Below are 21324 nucleotides of genomic sequence, written 5' to 3' on the forward strand. Positions count from 1 at the left end.
CCCCCAGGTCGAACAGTGCTCTACCACTTGCCAAACTTACCTCTTCCTGCTCCACCACTGTGTAGTCTGTGCTGTTAAATCCTTCAATGGCACTGCCAATACAAATTTTTTGAAATGATAGATGATAGCAAAAATATACAGGTGCCCTGGCCTCCATTTAGACCAGTTAATACTTTGCGCCAACTACCACTGTCTGCTACTTAGCAGAGGAGCCCACCCCTGTACCTAGCTATGCCACCTGTTTATTTATGAACATTTTTTGGACAGACATTTACCTCAATTTATTATTTTGACCTACTAACTGTGTCAGCCACTCCTTTCAGTTGTCCTCCACTGAACAAAGCTATGCCGCCTGTGTATTCCTGTAACCAATTTTGAACTGCATGTAGCCTAGTTTTTTATTTTAGGCCTACTAAGTTTGTCTGCACCACTCCTAACAGTTGTCCTCCACTGAACAAAGCTATGCCGCCTGTGTACTCCTGTAACCAATTTTGAACTGCATGTAGCCTACTTTTTTATTTTAGGCCTACTAAGTCTGTCTGCGCCACTCCTTACAGTTGTCCTCCACTGAACAAAGCTATGCCACCTGTGTACTCCTGTAACCAATTTTGAACTGCATGTAGCCTACTTTTTTATTTTAGGCCTACTAAGTCTGTCTGCGCCACCCCTTACAGTTGTCCTCCACTGAACAAAGCTGAGCCGCCAGTTTACTCCTGTTCTGAATACTAAACTGCATTTGGCCTACTTGTTTGGTTGGGCCTACTAATGGTGTCTGCCGCTCCTTGCTTTTCTCCTCCACTGAACAAAGCTGAGCCGCCAGCTTACTCCTGTTTCAAATATTAAACTGCATTTGGCCTACTTGTTTGGTTGGGCCTACTAACAGTGTCTGCCGCTCCTTGCTTTTCTCCTCCACTGAACAAAGCTGAGCCGCCAGTTTACTCCTGTTTCAAATATTAAACTGCATTTGGCCTACTTGTTTGGTTGGGCCTACTAACGGTGTCTGCCGCTGCTTTTGTTCTCCTCCACTGAACAAAGCTGAGCCACCACTTTACTCCTGTTTCGAATATTAAACTGCATTTGGCCAACTTGTTTGGTTGGGCCTACTAACTGTCTGCCGCTCCTTGCTTTTCTCCACTGCACAAAGCTGAGCCGCCACTTTACTCCTGTTTCGAATATTAAACTGCATTTGGCCAACTTGTTTGGTTGGGCCTACTAACGGTGTCTGCCGCTGCTTGTTCTCCTCCACTGAACAAAGCTGAGCCACCAGTTTACTCCTGTTTCAAATATTAAACTGCATTTGGCCTACTTGTTTGATAGGGACTACTAACTGTGTCTGCCCCTCATTACAGCTGTCCTCCACTGCACAAAGCTATGCCGCCTGTGTACTCCAGTTACCAATTTTGAACTGCATTTAGCCTACTTTATTATTTTAGGCCTACTAATTCTGTCTTCGCCACTCAATACAGCAGTTCTCCATTGAACAAAGCTATGTCACCTCTTTACTCCTGTTACCATTTTTGAACTGCTTGGACCCTACTTTTTAAATGTGGGCCTACAAACTGTGTCCGCGCCACTCATTACAGCTGTCCTCCATTGAACAAAGCCATGCCACCTGTTTACTCCTGTTACCAGTTTTGAACTGCATTTAGCCTACTTTTTTATTTTAGGCCTACTACCTGTTTCTGTCTGCGCCACTCAATACAGCTGTCCTCCACTGAACAAAGCTATGCCGCCTGTGTACTCCAGTTACCAATTTTGAACTGCATTTAGCCTACTTTTTTATTTTAGGCCTACTAATTCTGTCTGCGCCACTCATTACAGCTATCCTCCATTGAACAAAGCTATGCTGCCTGTTTACTCCTGTTACCATTTTTGAACTGCTTGGAGCCTACTTTTTTAATGTGGGCCTACAAACTGTGTCTGCGCCACTCATTACTGCTGTCCTCCATTGAACAAAACTTTGCCGCCTGTTTACTCCTGTTACCAGTTTTGAACTGCATTTAGCCTACTTACTTTTTTGGGCCTACTAACTGTGTCTGCCACTCCTTACAATTGTCCTCCGCTGAACAAAGCTATGCCACCTGTGTACTCCTGTAACCAATTTTGAACTGCATTGAGCCTACTTTTTTATTTTAGGCCTACTAAGTCTGTCTGCGCCACTCCTTACAATTGTCCTCCGCTGAACAAAGCTATGCCGCCAGTTCACTCCTGTTACCAGTTTTGAACTGCATTTTGCCTACTTACTTTTTTGGGCCTACTAATTGTCAGCCTCTCATTACAGTTGTCCTCCGCTGAACAAAGCTATGCCGCCTGTGTACTCCTGTTACCAATTTTGAACTGCATTTAGCCTACTTTTTTATTTTAGGCCTACTAAGTCTGTCTGCGCCACTCCTTACAGTTGTCCTCCGCTGAACAAAGCTATGCTGCCAGTTTACTCCTGTTACCAATTTTGAACTGCATTTAGCCTACTTACTTTATTGGGCCTACTAATTGTCAGCCTCTCATTACAGTTGTCCTCCGCTGAACAAAGCTATGCTGCCAGTTTACTCCTGTTACCAATTTTGAACTGCATTTAGCCTACTTACTTTATTGGGCCTACTAATTGTCAGCCTCTCATTACAGTTGTCCTCCGCTGAACAAAGCTATGCCGCCTGTTTAGTCCTGTTACCAGTTTTGAACTGCATTTAGCCTACTTTATTATTTGGGCATATATCTGTGTTTCCTCGCCATCCTGCCCATTGCCCAGCCACTGCTAGATGACTCTGCTGGTACATTGACCCAGACCACTACATTCCCCTTGCACTACACAGCCAGAATCTGACCCTGCTGAAAGTCAGGTTCCCCTTCCCGCATACTATACCACCTTACACGGGGACAAAGAGGAAGGTGCAGATGAAAGTGCAGGTTCCTTCATCAGGTGGGGGGGCATACTCGTTGGCAACCTCACTGGTACAGGGCCCCTTATAGTCCGCAAAAGTGTCTCTGCCGGTGGGAGGCGCCCCCGCCGTCATACACACCGCCGTACTTTGAGGGGTCCTGTGCCAGTGCCAATGCGAATGAGTGGCCCCCCCCCTTCTTGCTCATGATCACAGCACTTGCAAAGTTTAAATGCTTAACTCTCCCTGCTCCACCGCCGTGACGTATTCCGCGTTTCCTGGGCCAACGAAAAACTTGAGCCTGCCCTACCCCCCCACAAATTTAGCCAAATGACCCCCAGTTTTCAATACCTAACTATTATTATAAAGTAAAGTAAGATTGACAAGCTTCAGTAATAATAATTGATGTTTTTGGCATTAAAATGGGCACTGTAGGTGTTTTCCTGTCCTCCACTCTCTGCCGACTTTGATTCCCCATTGACTTGCATTGGGTTTTGTGTTTCAGTCGGCCCCTGACTTTACGCATTAATCAGCCGATTTCACTCGACCCGACTTTTGAGAAAGTTGGGTTTCGCGAAACCCGACTCGATCCTAAAAAAGTAAAAGTCGCTCAACTCTACTATACCCCTCTACGTGTCTTGTTGGCTGCATTGCAATGCCTCCTTGTAAGTTTAGCTAGGCTTCGCACTGACTGCATAAGCTTTCCTAATTTCACAGTCAGAATCTTTTCAAAATTGTACCAGAATTGAATCAGATCCCTCCTCTATGTGTCTATTTGTCTGAGGCCCTCACCTGCATGTCTTCCAAAGTGTATCATGTTTTGTTAGCCCTTACACATAGTGCATTTGCTTTATGAGTATATGAGTCACAGTACCTAAGAATTTTAACAGAATATGTATGAGACCCTCCTTTATGTTTAATAAAGGGTGTATCCTTCTAATTTTTGCCAGTTCTTGCATTGTCTGCATGAGCTTGGTAAGTTTCACAGTCCCTTCTTCATAAATTAAACAGCATGTGTCTCACATGTCCAGATAAGGTAGTAAAATGTTAAAATTACATTTACTGGTAAATGTTTTTTTTCACCATTTAAAGCATTGAGAAAGTGCAAAAATGCTATATGTGAACATAGCCTAAGGGGTGGAGGAGGCTTTTTTCTGTCTTTTTTAGTTTGCCTTATATACAAGTCATTATTCAGGAAAGAATGTTTCCTAACATTTTTTCTTGGAAAATCCATATTTGGGTTTGTATGTTTTATTGCCAGTCCGTAAAAGTGGTGGAATACTCTTTTTCCCAGAAGCGACCTGAGAGTTAGAAATGTGTTTAAGCATATTCCCCATGCTATTCCTATTCCATTTGAGCATTTTTTTATCATACATTTCAGCAATTTTACTGCCCCCGAGACCTCCTGGAGGGGTCCACCAGAATAATGTTTGTATTTTCCATTGACTTCCATTACACTCGTGAATCAAAACAAGCACCAGAGCATTTTATTACTCTCTCATCACTAATTTCAGCATAATGCATGCGTGTGGAGTGGCACTGGACCCCTGACAAGCAAGTCAGACATTTGCAACTTGCTTGCTGCTTACAACGATCTTTTGCTTAGTGACCGATGTCATAGCCAAAGTCGATGTGGTAGCTCCAGCCTAAATTTAGGCTTAATGGTGGCCACTGTTATTGTGGTTTAGTACACATCCCTATTTCAATAAAACATAAAGAAATAGCTCAGTATTACATACAAATTTCCATGTTCACAATGTACAGAAATATTTCAGTAATCTGCAAGCTTACCTGTGGCAGAAGAGGGATTTCAGTCGGCTGCAGGAAGCTGGTGCCTTTGAGTACTTGCTGAAGTCCTTTTTGTCATCACTATTCAGTGATTTGTGTAATTTTCTATATAAAAGCAAATTAAATAATTATAAGGCTATTTCAAACCAAGTAGCTGTGGGCAAAATGCTTTTATCACTTGTTTTTAGTAGCTATAGCAGTGCGTATATGACATGCAAAATAAAACAGGAGGCAAAACCTATTCTAGGGGAAAAGCATTACATTTCTGAACATAGCTCATTATGCGTAATAACCCAATCTATAAACCTGTATCACGCATGTGACGGGAAATTTGCATATCACTTGCTGTAGCATCCTCAAGCAACAATTACTACAGGACTACCTGTATTTTTTAAGATATATTAATATAATGTATATGTAAATGAAAGCATATTTTTCTGGGGGCTTTTATTTTGATCTCTAATATTATGCCGCTACATTTAGTAAAAGTAAAATAAATGGAAATAATGTATAAGGACATTGAGAGTTTAGTGGCTGTCTCCATTTTGTTCTTTTAAAAGAAGGCTATAATCAGAAACTTACCTATTGTTTAATTCAGGTTTTTGTGCTAAATGTATTTTTTTCTTACAATGTTTTTTTTACATATCACGAACAGTATTAAAAAACTAAAAATAGAAATCCTGTAATTTTAATATTAGTGACTAGTGCTTTATCTTTACACTCTAACTACCTATTGTTTTAGGAAACAACATATGTACATAGCCACAATGAACAGACGCTGACCTTATCTTTTGTATTGAAGTGTCTAATGAGGTGATTGTACGGTAAATGGAGGGTGAGCAGGGTCAGTAGTGACATCACCTATTGTGATTGGGGGATCCTTTGTTAATAACTGTGTATGGAGCTGTTACCAGTCATTGTAATCCTGCCACAGTGGATAAAAAAAATGTTGAAAACTCTTCCTGGAAGAACATGAAGTATAAGTCTATAATAAACCCAGTAGCCAATGTTAAAATGACAAGATTAGTAACTTTAAAAAAAAACAAAAAACAAAGATCGTGATTTAAAGAGAAAAAGTTCCCAAAACTTTTAAAAAAATACATGTGCCACAAAAACCTAAATTAAATCATAGACCATTTTCTAATCATGGTTTCCCTTTACATTTTTATGATTTGTAACTGTTAAGACTCATTAAGACGTCATCAGAGTTTGATCAGATTATCGGTTTTTCTCAGAGGAAAAAAATAATGTCCGTTTCCCAATATTCTCACGTTGAATGTTCCATAAAAACCAGACTGATAGACTTGAATTGGTGATATTGATCCTAGATTTGGATCAAAGCAGGACAAGTCTCTGTTATTTTGTGCGTACAACTCGGTCAGCAAAAATATACGGTAAACTGCCCCATAGACTATAAGAGGTACGAGTTCTATTTGTGAAAAAAATGGGTAGAATTCGTACTAGACATACTGATGTCTGAAAGAGCCCTTACTCTCGTTTCGATATGTTATATAAGAACATGTCAAAGAAGGTCAATTATTTTTGTTTGTTCATCTCCGCGTTCAGACGGCCATAGCTACCGCATTTTATTTTTCAGTTGGAGTAGCTGCATAAGAGCTTGTTTTGTGCAGGATGATTTGTATTCTCACATGGCAACATTTAGATGAAATATGACTCGAGTAACTTTTTTTTACTTTTCTTCGGTGGGGTATTAAAAAAAATTAATTACATCATTGCTTTTCCAATAAGCATTGTGCCGCATAAATGTGTTACCTTTTTTCACTATTGGTCTTTATGAATTTGCCAGTAACCAAATAGTTTCTTCATGTTTTACTACATCTGCACAAAATTGCTTTTATTCCGCTGCATTTCAAGAGTCACTATAACCTTTTTATATTTCTGTCAATAGAGCAGTGTGTTGGCTTGGTTTTTTAACAAAATCATGTTAGGTTAAATTCTTTGTAAAAATTTGATGATGGAACTCGATATTCTGATTCAAGGATGATTTTTATTTTAAACTAAAATACAACCGGTTTCGACTTCTTAGTCTTCCTCAGGTATAATGTCATGAAACTAACTACTACACTCAGAAGTCTGCGCTTCCCATTTCTCTCCCTATAATCCCCTCTTGTTTTATATGTTAGGCTAAATATGATTTGATTAATGCTGTCGTGGCAGAATGTCAGCTATATTTGGATAATGTGCCATTCACTGGAAGGATAAGTTACTACATTAACCAAAGTGCACCCCTGATGTCCCTCTCCTAGGTAGTTTGGCATTTACATTATGTTAGTACTTCATCCTTGGGCTCTGCTTCTTGCTTCAAATTACACTCCTGGGTAGAGATAGGCAAACTCAAACAGTAAAGTTCGGGGTCCGTACCGAACACTTAGGCCGGCGTCACACTCAGCGTAAGACAATACGGTCCGTGTTTTACGGCCGTAATACGGCCGTAATACGGAGAAATGTTCTCAAAATAGTGATCCGTATGTCATCCGTAGGCAGGGTGTGTCAGCGTATTTTGCGCATGGCATTCTCCGTATGTAATCTGTATGGCATCCGTACTGCGATATTTTCTCGCAGGCTTGCAAAACCGACATCGAATGGATTTATGTGCTCAAATGTTCGGTAAAACATATATACAGTATATATATATATATATATATATATATATATATATATATATATGTCATTGAGACACATATATATATATTCTGTATTTATATTTAATTCAGCGCGATATCTGTGAAAAGCCGGTAATTCAATTGCCGGCTTTTCATTTCTCCTTCACAAAAACCCGACATGATATGAGACATGGTTTACATACAGTAAACCATGTCATATCCCCCTTTTTTTTGCATATTCCACACTACTAATGTTAGTAGTGTGTATGTGCAAAATTTGGGCGCTGTAGCTGCTAAAATAAAGGGTTAAATTGCGGAAAAAATTGGCATGGGCTCCCGCGCAATTTTCTCCGCCAGAGTGGTAAAGCCAGTGACTGAGGGCAGATATTAATAGCCAGGAGAGGGTCCATGGTTATTGGCCCCCCCGTGGCTAAAAACATCTGCCCCCAGCCACCCCAGAAAAGGCACATCTGGAAGATGCGCCTATTCTGGCACTTGGCCACTCTCTTCCCACTCCCGTGTAGCAGTGGGATATGGGGTAATGAAGGGTTATTGTCACCTTGCTATTGTAAGGTGACATTAAGCCAGATTAATAATGGAGAGGCGTCAATTATGACACCTATCCATTATTAATCCAATTGTTTGAAAGGGTTAAAAAACACACACACATTATTAAAAAGTATTTTAATGAAATAAACACACAGGTTGTTTTAGTATTTTATTGTTCTCTCAATCCATCCGGAACACCCTCGCTTGGCAAAATAATAAACCCACAATATACATACCCTCTGATGAACTGTCAGGTCCCACGAGGTAATCCATCTGAAGGGGATAATTATTTTACAGGCAGGAGCTGCGCTAAAGCACTCGCTGTCTGTAATCCCCGGGTGCTGAAAGGAAAGCAGAGTGATCTGTATTACATTGAGTTGCGGTGAGGCGCCCTCTGGTGGATGAACTCATATGAACTCGAGCATGGGAACTTTTCCAAGGCTGCAGTTCATGAGAACATTTACCAGAGGGCGCCTCACCGCAACTCAATGTAAGTAAAGATCACTCAGCTTTCCTTTCAGCACCCGGCGGATTACAGACACGAGCGAGTGCTTTAGCACAGCTCCTGCCTGTAAAATGATTAACCCCTTCAGATGGATTACCTCGTGGGACGTGACAGTTCATCAGAGAGGGTATGTATATTGTGGGTTTATTATTTTGCCAAGCGATGGTCTTCCGGATGGATTGAGAGAACAATAAAATACTAAAACAACCTGTGTGTTTATTTCATTAAAATACTTTTTAATAATGTGTGTGTTTTTTAACCCTTTCAGACAATTGGATTAATAATGGATAGGTGACATAACTGACGCCTCTCCATTATTAATCTGGCTTAATGTCACCTTACAATAGCAAGGTGGCATTAACCCTTCATTACCCCATATCCCACCGCTACACGGGAGTGGGAAGAGAGTGGCCAAGTGCCAGAATAGGCGCATCTTCCAGATGTGCCTTTTCTGGGGTGGCTGGGGGCAGATGTTTTTAGCCACGGGGGGGCCAATAACCATGGACCCTCTCTAGGCTATTAATATCTGCCCTCAGTCACTGGCTTTACCACTCTGGCGGAGAAAATTGCGTGGGAGCCCACGCCAATTTTTTCTGCGATTTAACCCTTTATTTTAGCAGCTACAGCGCCCAAATTTTGCACATACACACTACTAACATTAGTAGTGTGGAATATGCAAAAAAAAGGGGATATGAGATGGTTTACTGTATGTAATCATGTCTCATATCATGTCGGGTTTGGGAAGGAGAAATGAAAAGCCGGCAATTGAATTACTGGCTTTTCACTAACACCGCTGCGTATTTCTCGCAAGTCACACTGCTGGTTCGTGTGGAATCTGTATTTTTCTCGCCCCCATAGACTTTCATTGGCGTATTATTTGCGCAATACGCTGACAAACGCAGCATGCTGCGATTTTCTACGGCCGTAGAAAGCCGTATAATACTGAACCATAATATACGGCTGATAGGAGCAGCCCCATTGAGAATAATTGTGCCGTTTGTTTGGCGAGTTTTACGGACGTATTTTCTGCGCTCTTACGTCCGTAAAACTCGCTAGTGTGACGCCGGCCTTACTGTTTGGGCATGGAGCCCGAACACAGACATCTCCATGAAGTCCGTGTTACTGTTCAGGTTTGACACCCTGAACATTGTGTGTTTCCAACACTGTCATCTGCATGACAGCGCAAGAAACACCGGCAGCTTTAACTGGCGGTAATATTATTAGAGTCGGTCAGAGCACTGTGGTTCTGAGCCAGCAGCTGTGATCGGCAGTAAAAAGTTTACCTTCAGACACAGGCATTAACTGATGGGAGTACTTCCAGCCTGAGAATACTAGCCCCCAGCTGTCTGCTTTAGCTTGGCTGGTTGTCAAAATGGGGTTGCCTCCACTCTGTTTTTGTATTTATTTATTTAAATATTTTTTTTAAATGGTGTGGGGACCCCTCTGTCTTTGATAACCAACCATGATAAATCTGACAGCTGAGGGTTTCAGCCCACAACTATCAGTTTTGCCATACTGGTTATCAAAAATAGAGGGGAATCTGCATCATTTTTTAAAATGTACTTATAGCTCTGGTGCTGGCTGATGAATACTTTCATCAGCCACCACCTGCTCTTGCTGTTATTAGCATCACCAAGGCATAGGCTGATGGGAATAGTACTCCTATCAGCCTGACAAAACATTTTGCCTCCGATCAAAGCTGCTGGCTCATGCTGTTATCTGACAGCGTAGGAACTGCAGCTCTCTGACCGGTGGTAATGATCTTACCGAGGATCAGAGTCAGTGTTTGCCACACTGGATAGGTCATCAATGAAAAAGTAGTGGACAACCTCTTTAATGTAGGCTTTTTTCCAAAAATGTTTTCTGCCCTCACAAGTAAGTTTTATATCTCTATTTATATGACCATCTAAAAATCTAAAATATTGGATCATACAAATAACATTTATGTCGTATTAAAGGAAATCATTCACCAGGTGTTTGTTACCCAATCTGAAAAAAGCATGATGTAGGGTTACAAACTGATTCCAGCATCACTTAATGGGCTGCTTGCTGCAGTTCTGATAAAATCCCTGTCTTATTTTCTACCAGATTTCTGAATGCTAAGCTCTGTATAACCCTGCCCAGACGAATGATTGGCAGCTTTCTATATATACTGTTCATAGGCAGAAAGCTGCTAATCAGTAATGGAGATAGGGCTATACAAAGCTTTTTAATATGGTGGACTACATGGCAGCAGATTTATTAGCCATCTAGTGATAATCTCCTGCTGATAAACCAGTGATTTGATCAAAACTACATCCAGCAGCCTAGTAAGTGACATATCGCTGGAATCAGGGTCTCTGCCTATACAAAATGTTGCTCTCCGATTAGATGGCAAACACTTGGAGACATTCAAAGGAAAATGTACTGCAATAATCATTCACAATATTAAGAAAATAATAGATGAGTATACAAGGAAAACCATTATTTTGGTCTCCTACCTTGGTCTCTTTCCACTAGCTGACCCAGACACCCTGTTGCCCTGTGTAGAGACAATCTGACAATGAACCGTTCCTAGGAGCAACATAAGGCACATTGGTCCGGTCTGCTCACTTGCGCTTGCAACGGGAACCATGCAGTTCAGCACTATAGCTGTCACTATAAAAAATGATATATGAACAGAAACTAAGTGGATGCAAAATGGAAAACAGTGCATTAATCATAAAAATCCTTCTAACATTGATGAAGACTTTGGCAGCAAAATAGAATTACTTTTATTTTATATTTTCTCAGTCGCAGCCCACACGTGATATCGGCAGCCAAGAGTGTGGGATGTGCAGCAACAGTGGAATATAGAGATAAGATACCACGATGACAACAGGAGGGATGGGTCGGCCTGGTACAATTTCTGTGCTGTTAAGGTGAGGAACCTCAGATAACAGAATCTTCCTTTTCTTTAATGTTGTCATATCTTTATTATTTATGATACATTATAAAAAATACACATGTATCAATCTTAACTCCTTAAAACCCACACTTCTTTTGGCCATTAAAGGAAATCTAGTAAAAAATGACCCACTGTTTAATCAAGTTTTTGTTTTGTTGCATGGATTCTTTAAACAAAATTGGCAATGTTTTTTTTTCATATCACTACTACCAAACCGCCCATTGACTTTAAATGTCCGAGCGGGCCACATTTTACTCTACAGTGACATTCCAGCACATACAGCACTGGCAGCGGGGAGTGTGGCCACACCGACCCCTGGATTGTCTCTGGATGATGGTCCTTGTGCGCACGTGTCTTGCTTCTCCTGTCTTAGCATGTATGTATCCAAGATGACATGACCTCATGTCAGTGCAAACATCAACCAGTTGAGTGTTAGGAGTCTGATCACCACAACAACCTTGATCTAGAAACCTAGCACATGTGAGTCCTGCCGCTCAATCTGTCAAATGACAAACATACCAGAGATGAGTGGTGAGCTTGTGGTCACCATGACTGTTCGATCCAATATCCAGCGCAACTTCATCACATTATTGAGTACTGTGCTTTCATTATTCAAATATTGTTTGGTTATTTTAACTCACTTTTACATATTTAGGACTCGCTCACACTAGCGTATAACATGGTCAAGTTATATTCAATGTTTTATCTCATAGCACTCAGCCCAGTGTTATACTATGGGTCAGTGCAGATCTGAGGTTTTTTTCTAATGCCGATTTGGCATGAGAAAACAATCTCGGCATGCTGCCAGTGCATCTGATAATCAGATCATGCGCACCCATACAAGTCTATGGATGTGATCCGAGCAGAGTCCAATTACCACAGACACAGAGACAATGGAGAAGGTGGAAAAATTACTTTCTCTGTCTCCTCCACACAATTGATACGATCACATTAAGGTGGCACTTGGATCAAACTTTGACAGTGCCCGATTTTCTTGCATGAGAGAATAGACGGCCATGTGAGTAAGCCCTTATTGTCATATATTTGATCATGTTTCTACTTTATACTTTTATATAATTATTGTTATTATAATTAGAGTCTTGTCAGACTCATGGGCATTTTTAATAACGGAAGCAGGGCTTGCTGTTGGTTGCGAAGGATCAAACTTTTACAGTCTGCCATTTGATAAAGGGGGCTCTTTTGAGCATCTGCATCCCTCATTGTGGCAATAATCTGTCCATGATTTCTAGGCACACCACATCCAGGTGTCCTCTTCTGCATAACATTTATCCTAGCCTTGTGTGGCTCAACTAAGTTGTGGGGCAGTTATATCTTTGTCTACAGTAGAGATGAGCTCATCATAGAACAACCCGTCAAGGTGAGCACCCACATTTATTCACCACTCCCATTACATATGTGCCGTTTTCTTTGGTTCATTTTTTATGCATTCCTTAATGGTAGCATGTTTAGGCTACTAAGGCTGCTCACAGCAGCACGAACAACATCTGGCTTGGATTTTTTAATAAACAGCTCTTGGGTAATTTTGGAGAAATCGCTATACCACTGTCATTACCAAATCAATTAAACACCTAGCTGTTAGTGTAACTGGTGTAAAGATTATAACATCCCACATCATAATCCTTAAAGTAGGATCAGTGTGACACTCTCTCATGAAGACTTCTCTATGTCGTTGCTCATGTGATCTCCAAACAAATCTCTAGTTTTCATTGAATCCAAGACAAAATCAGGACACACTATGTGATCTCCAGACCAATCTCTGGTTGTCATTGAATCTAAGACAAAAGCGGGACACATCTCTGAAGATGATAGACTCCATTCCAGCCACCATTGCTTCATTACAACATCTGGTCTCAATCTGGAAACCACATGAGCAACACCATCAAGAGACCTTCATGATGCAACATGACTCACATGATTATGGTGTGGTATGGCATTATGTAGGGTAGCCAAAACCCTCTAGGCTTAATTCTAGGTAAAATAAAAGCTTGATGTTACGTTGATTTCTCCAAAATGTCTCAACAGCTGTTTTACCCTGACGAAGGAGTTTAACCAAAACGCTGGTCGGGGTGTGCTCCGCACATGGTGACAACACAATCCAGGTAATTTGGCTCACAATTCAAGCTTTCTGTCTGTATTTTAGTTGTATCATTGAACATATTCGGACCTTTCTTCAATGGGCATATTTCCAGTTATGTCTTACTGGCTGGAGCATTGTTATTAATGCATACATTTATTATGTAGAATTATAAATATACTAGATGGTGGCCGATTCTAACTCATCGGGTATTCTAGAATATGTATGTAGTTTATTTATGAAGACTTCAGAATAATGCAATGAATACACAGGATTCGGACGGACGGGCGCGACCAATTAGCGAAGGGTGGTTCAAATCCCACTCCAATTCGCGGCCGGACTGCATCTGTCGCTGATTGTTCGCTGCCGGCCAGGCGCGACCAATCAGTGAAGCCAGGGCGAGCTCCAGGTTTTTGAGGGCCCCAGGCAAAAGAGTCTCACAGCCCACGTAGCATATTATAACACAACACAGCCCACGTATTATATAGATGTATCAAAAAGCTTGGCACTCAATAATGCTTGTAGAAAATAAAATAAAATATTATATAGCACAGCCACGTAGTATATAGCACAGCCACGTAGTATATAGCACAGCTACGTAGTATATAACACAGCCACGTAGTATATAGCACAGCCACGTAGTATGTTGCACAGCCACGTAGTATATAGCACAGCCATGTAGTATATAGCACAGCCCACATAGTATATAGCACAGCCCACGTAGTATATTGCATAGCCACGTAGTATATTGCACAGCCATGTAGTATATAGCACAGCCACGTAGTATATAGCACAGCCACGTAGTATATTGCACAGCCACGTAGTATACTGCACAGCCACATAGAATATTGCACAGCCACGTAGTATATAGCACAGCCCACGCAGTATATAACACAGCCCATGTAGTATATAACACAGCCCACAGAGTATATAGCACAGCCCACATAGTATATAGCACAGCCCATGTAGTATATTGCACAGCTCACATAGTATATTGCACAGCCACGTAGTATATAGCACAGCCACGTTGTATATAACACAGCCCACATAGTATATTGCACAGCCATGTAGTATATTGCACAGCCACGTAGTTTATAGCGCAGCCACATAGTATATAGCACAGCCCACATAGTATATAGCACAGCCCACGTAGTATATTGCACAGCCATGTAGTATATTGCACAGCCACACAGTATATAACACAGCCCACGTAGTATATAGCACAGCCCACGCAGTATATAACACAGCCCACGTAGTATATAACACAGCCACATAGTATATAGCACAGCCACGTAGAATATAGCACAGCGACGTAGTATATAACACAGCCCATGCAGTATATAATACAGCCCATGTAGTATATAGCACTGCCCACGTACTATATAACACAGCCCATGTAGTATATAACACAGCCCAGGTAGTTTATAGCAATGTGGGCACCATATCCCTGTTAAAAAAAAGAATTAAAATAAAAAATAATTATATACTCACCTTCCGGCGGCCCCCGGATCCAGCCCAGGCCTTTAGTGATGCTCCTTGCGACGTTCCGTTCCCAGTAATGCCTTGCGGCAATAACCCATGATGACGTAGCGGTTTCGCAAGACCGCTACGTCATCCCGGGTCATTGTCGCAATGCATTTTTGGGACCGGAGCATCGCGAGGAGCAGGAAAGGCTGCCGCGGACGCCAGAAGGTGAGAATATAATGATTTTTTTTATTATTATTATTTTTAAGATTATATGTTTTTACTATTGATGCTGCATAGGCAGCATCAATAGTAAAAAGTTGGCCACACTTACAGGGTTAATGGCAGCATTAACGGATTGCGTTACACTGCTTTATGCCGTTTAACGGACTGCTAAAACGCTATGTGGGCAGTGACTGGAGGGGAGTATGGAGGGGGCACTGAGTGGAGGGGATTAGGGAGGGGCCAATTCGCGGCCGGACTGTGCCTGTCGCTGATTGGTCGTGCCCAGCCGGCCGCGACCAATCAGTGAAGCGGGATTTCTGTGACAGAGAAACCGACAGACAGACAGACAAACAGATGGAAGTGGACCATAGACAATTATATACATAGATATTTGCCAGCTATTTTAATGTACAGGGTGGTCCAAAAGTAGGTGTAATAGGGTTATGAAGGGGGAGATTTATCAAACATGGTATTTGGGGTTCAAAGTTCTCACCACACATCTAGATAAGTTTCTTGGGGGGGGGTCTAGTTTCCAAAATGGGGTCAATTGTGGGGGGTTTCTACTGGTTAGGTACATCAGGGGCTTTGCAAACGCAATGTGACGCCCGCAGACCATTCCATCAAAGTCTGCATTCCAAAACATCACTACTTCCCTTCCGAGCTCCGACGTGTGCCCAAACAGTGGTTTCCCCCCCACATATGGGGTATCAGCATACTCAGGACAAATTGGACATCAACTTTTGGGGTCCTCTTTCTCCTTTTACCCTTGGAAAAATAAAAAAAGTTGTTGCTAAAAGATCATTTTTGTGACTAAAAGTTAAATGTTCATTTTTTTCTTCCTTGTTGCTTCTGTTGCTGTGAAACACCTGAAGGGTTAATAAACTTCTTGTATGTGGTTTTGAGCACCTTGAGGGGTGCAGTTTTTAGAATGGTGTCACTTTTGGGTATTTTCAGCCATATAGACCCTCAAACTGACTTTAAATGTGAGGTGGTCCCTAAAAAAAATGGTTTTGTAAATTTTGTTGTAAAAATGAGAAATAGCTGGTCAACTTTTAACCCTTATAACTTCCTAGCAAAAAAAAATTTTTTTCCAAATTGTGCTGGTGTAAAGTAGACATGTGGCAAATGTTATTTATTAACTATTTTGTGTCACATAACTCTCTGGTTTAATAGAATAAAAATTCCTAATAAATAATAATAATAAATGTTATTATTTTCTGTCCACTTACTTTTGGACCACCCTGTATATATATTTTTAATATGACCTTTTGTGTCCTTTGTTACTGACTCTTACTTTTTCTGCCCACTTTTTTTGCTACTGCGGCTTATAGTGTCTCACTCAATTTTTTCAAGTTTGGTTTTGAAAAACATTTTTTCACTATTTTGCACTTTGCACTTTTTATATATACAGTATATATTTTTTAGAGTGTTGTCCTTAAATATTTTTATATTGCACTTTGCACTTATATTTCTTTAGAGTGTGGCTTATAAATATTTCGCTCATTTATACTCTTGTGCACACCATTCTTTGCTTATTTATTAACGACCTTTAATTATTTCTTTTTTCACATACTTGTGTTTTTTATGTCACTTTCTGTATACCTTGGCTGATGTATATGGCAAATTGTTTTTAATTATTATATAACCATTCCTGTATCCTTTATCCTGGTGTTGTGTTGTCTCTCAATTATTTTAATTATATTTTTTTGATTATTAACATCATATTTTTAGTGCGGGCATCTTTGCATGTATAGTACTTATTATCGCTAATAATAAAGGTATTTTAATTTATATATCTTCTTGTCCTTTGATTTTTCCTGGCTCGGGTGTTTTCTTTGGTTGTCCTATTCCGAATGGTCTGCCATTTCCTCCCTGCACAACTGATGTCTTTTATTATTTTTATGCTAATTTGACACATATTTGATTAGTGATTGACATTGGTTGTGTTTATTAAGTGGTTTGTTTTTCAAAACAGCATTGCCAGGCCGCATTTTGCTTGTGCTACTGTGAGCAGACTGGGTGACCTAAACTTGCTACCATGGCCAGCTGCATCTTCAGACTTGTATCCCATTGACCACAGCTCAGATGGCACTAGTCAGCAACTGCAAAGGAAGCTGCCAGCAATGCATCTTGACGATTAGTGTGCCCACTTGCATTCAGCGTGGCAGAACATTCCTCAGACAACCATTAATAACCTTATTAATACCATGCCAATGTAGGCAAGAGCATGTATTTCTGCATGTGGTGTTCATAGATAATACTGAATAACGCAAGATGTTTTGATACTTTTATCAATCCTGTGATTTCCTTAATTCCATGACTTATCCTTCATGGTGTTGCAATTTAAATGTTGTTGTATATCATACATGTTGTTTTTTTTAACGGGGTAGGGCTAGGTACAGAATTTTGGACTAGAAGTGGCCTCCTTTTTATTATGCATTTATTCATTCGCTCAGTATGGAATTTCATCAGAATGCAAGGGCATTCATTGGAGTTTGGGAGGGAAACTGGAATACCTAGAGGAAACCCACACAAACACAAGGAGAACATACAAACCATTTGCATATGTTTATCTTGGTGGGATTTGAATCCAGGACTGCAGGGCTGCAAAGCAACAGTGCTAACCACTGAGCCACTGTGCTGCCCAATGTAACTGGTGTGTGTCAATGCATTTGAAAGAAGAAGACAAACTACATTGACACATCCCAATGCACTTCCATCTGATGTAAATATGGCTATTACACTAATTTTCCATGACTGGCACATTGGATTTCTACAAAAAAATATTTAATGGGGGACTAGCGCCTATTCAGCCATTCCACTACATCCTTATGTAAAAATGGTTCACTTTAATATTTGAACCTTTATTTTAGCTGATTATTATGCGTGAGCGCACCTATAGGTCACTGGTATAGATACGATTCTTGTGATTGTTAAAGCTCTTACTGAGTCTTAGGTTTGAGTGACTATTTATGTTATTTTTAAAGTGTTGTGTCATTTAACCCCTTTCTGTCATTGGACGTACTATTCCGTCCATGTGGGGTGGGCCCTACTTCCCAAGGACGGAATAGTACGTCTAGCGCGATCGGCCGCGCTCACGGGGGAAGCGCGGCCGATCGCGGCCGGGTGTCAGCTGACTATCACAGCTGACATCCGGCACTATGTGCCAGGAGCGGTCACGGTCCGCCCCCGGCATATTAACCCCCGGCACACTGCGATCAAACATGATCGCAGTGTTCCGGCGGTACAGGGAAGCATCACGCAGGGAGGGGGCTCCCTGCAGGCTTCCCTGAGACGATCGGTACAAGGCGATGTGCTCACCTTGTACCGAGCGTCTCCTCCCTGCAAGCCCCAGATCCAAAATGACCGCGGGGCTGCATCCGGGTCCTGCAGGGAGGTGGCTTCACTGCGCCAGCTCAGAGCAGGCGCCGGGAAGCCTCCCTACTGGGCATGTCAGATCGCCGATCTGACACAGTGCACAGCAAAGTGTCAGATCGGTGATCTGTCACTTTACTGTGATGCAACCCCCCCCCCCCCCCGGGGCAAAGTAAAAAAAATAAAGATTACATGTGTAAAAAAAAAAAAAAATCCTAAATAAATAATAATAAAAAATATATACACTCACTGGCCACTTTATTAGGTACACCTGTCCAACTTCTTGTTAACACTTAATTTCTAATCAGCCAATCACATGGCGGCAACTCAGTGCATTTAGGCATGTAGACATGGTCAAGACAATCTCCTGCAGTTCAAACCGAGCATCAGTATGGGTAAGAAAGGTGATTTGAGTGCCTTTGAACGTGGCATGGTTGTTGGTGCCAGAAGGGCTGGTCTGAGTATTTCAGAAACTGCTGATCTACTGGGATTTTCACACACAACCATCTCTAGGGTTTACAGAGAATGGTCCGAAAAAGAAAAAAAATCCAGTGAGCGGCAGTTCTGTGGGCGGAAATGCCTTGTTGATGCCAGAGGTCAGAGGAGAATGGGCAGACTGGTTCGAGCTGATAGAAAGGCAACAGTGACTCAAATCGCCACCCGTTACAACCAAGGTAGGCCTAAGAGCATCTCTGAACGCACAGTGCGTCGAACTTTGAGGCAGATGGGCTACAGCAGCAGAAGACCACACCGGGTACCACTCCTTTCAGCTAAGAACAGGAAACTGAGGCTACAATTTGCACAAGCTCATCGAAATTGGACAGTAGAAGATTGGAAAAACGTTGCTTGGTCTGATGAGTCTCGATTTCTGCTGCGACATTCGGATGGTAGGGTCAGAATTTGGCGTAAACAACATGAAATCTTTGGGATGTGGTGGAACGGGAGATTCGCATCAGGGATGTGCAGCCGACAAATCTGCGGCAACTGTGTGATGCCATCATGTCAATATGGACCAAAATCTCTGAGGAATGCTTCCAGCACCTTGTTGAATCTATGCCACGAAGAATTGAGGCAGTTCTGAAGGCAAAAGGGGTCCAACCCGTTACTAGCATGGTGTACCTAATAAAGTGGCCAGTGAGTGTATATTGTTCCAATAAATATTTTCCTTTAGCTAAATAAAAAAACCAAAACAATAAAAGTACACATATTTAGCATCGCCGTGTCCGTAACGACCCGTCCTATAAAACTGTCCCACTAGTTAACCCCTTCAGTGAACACCGTAGGAAAAAAAAAAAAAAACAGGCAAAAAACAACGCTTTATTATCATACCTGTCATGTACTCAATGGCAAGAGAACATAGCATCAGCATATATAGGAACTAGCTCTTGGAAGATGGGAACTGAGCTGACCATGAACTAAACCTAACGCACAACTAGCAGTGGCCGGGTAGCATGCCTACGTTGATTCTAGATGCCCAGCACCAGCCGGAGGACTAAATAATGCTAGCAGAGGAAAATATTAGTCCTAGCTCACCTCTAGAGAAATACCCCGAAAGGAGACAGAGGCCCCCCACATGTATTGGCGGTGAATTAAGATGAAATAACAAACGTAGTATGAAAATAGGTTTAGCAAATTTGAGGTCCACTTACTACATAGCAGAAGACAGAAAGGACACTTTCATGGTCAGCTGAAAACCCTATCAAAACACCATCCAGAAATTACTTTAAAACTCTGGCATTAACTCATAACACCAGAGTGGCAATTCCTGTTCACAAGAGCTTTCCAGACACAGTAACGAAACTACAGCTGTGAACTGGAACAAAAATGCAAAAACAAACATGGACAAGAGTCCAACTTATCTAGTAGTTGTCTAGGAGCAGGAACAAGCACAGAGAGGCTTCTGATAACATTGTTGACCGGCAAGCAACTAACAGAGCAGCAAGGTTATATAGCGACTCCCACATCTTGATGGGAACAGGTGAACAGAGAAGATGAAGACACCAGTTCAATTCCACCAGTAGCCACCGGGGGAGCCCAGAATCCAAATTCACAACAGTACCCCCCCCTCAAGGAGGGGGCACCGAACCCTCACCAGAACCACCAGGGCGATCAGGATGGGCCCTATGAAAGGCACGAACCAAATCAGAGGCATGAACATCAGATGCATTCACCCAAGAATTATCCTCCTGGCCGTATCCCTTCCACTTGACCAGATACTGGAGTCTCCGTCTGGAAACACGAGAGTCTAAGATTTTCTCCACAACGTACTCCAACTCACCCTCAACCAACACCGGAGCAGGAGGCTCAACGGAAGGCACAACCGGTACCTCATACCTGCGCAATAATGACCGATGAAAAACGTTATGAATAGAAAAGGATGCAGGGAGGTCCAAACGGAAGGAAACAGGGTTAAGAATCTCCAATATCTTATACGGGCCGATGAACCGAGGCTTAAACTTAGGAGAAGAGACCCTCATAGGGACAAAACGAGAAGACAACCACACCAAATCCCCAACACAAAGCCGAGGACCAACACGACGGTGGCGGTTGGCAAAAAGCTGAGTCTTCTCCTGGGACAACCTCAAATTGTCCACCACCTGCCCCCAGATCTGATGCAATCTCTCCACCACAGCATCCACTCCAGGACAATCCGAAGATTCCACCTGACCAGAGGAAAATCGAGGATGAAACCCCGAATTACAGAAAAACGGGGACACCAAAGTGGCAGAGCTGGCCCGATTATTGAGAGCGAACTCTGCCAATGGCAAAAAAGCAACCCAATCATCCTGGTCAGCAGACACAAAACACCTCAGATATGTCTCCAGGGTCTGATTAGTCCGCTCGGTCTGGCCATTCGTCTGAGGATGGAAAGCGGACGAAAAAGATAAATCTATGCC

General features: G+C 41.9%; 1 protein-coding gene across 2 annotated transcripts in view; it reads right to left on the minus strand.

The window, feature by feature from the left end:
• PHTF1 (putative homeodomain transcription factor 1) overlaps positions 1-21324 on the minus strand; it is a 255671-nt gene that overhangs the window by 133837 nt on the left and 100510 nt on the right. For both annotated transcript variants that reach the window (XM_077294934.1, XM_077294933.1), the window contains exons 6-7: positions 10823-10979; positions 4668-4769 (exon numbers count right to left, since the gene is read on the minus strand). In XM_077294934.1, coding sequence (XP_077151049.1) covers positions 4668-4769; positions 10823-10979 — 259 coding nt within the window. The remainder of the gene's footprint in view (positions 1-4667; positions 4770-10822; positions 10980-21324) is intronic.

Source organism: Ranitomeya variabilis, chromosome 3, assembly GCF_051348905.1.
Source record: "Ranitomeya variabilis isolate aRanVar5 chromosome 3, aRanVar5.hap1, whole genome shotgun sequence".
In the NCBI taxonomy this organism is placed as follows: Eukaryota; Metazoa; Chordata; class Amphibia; order Anura; family Dendrobatidae; genus Ranitomeya; species Ranitomeya variabilis.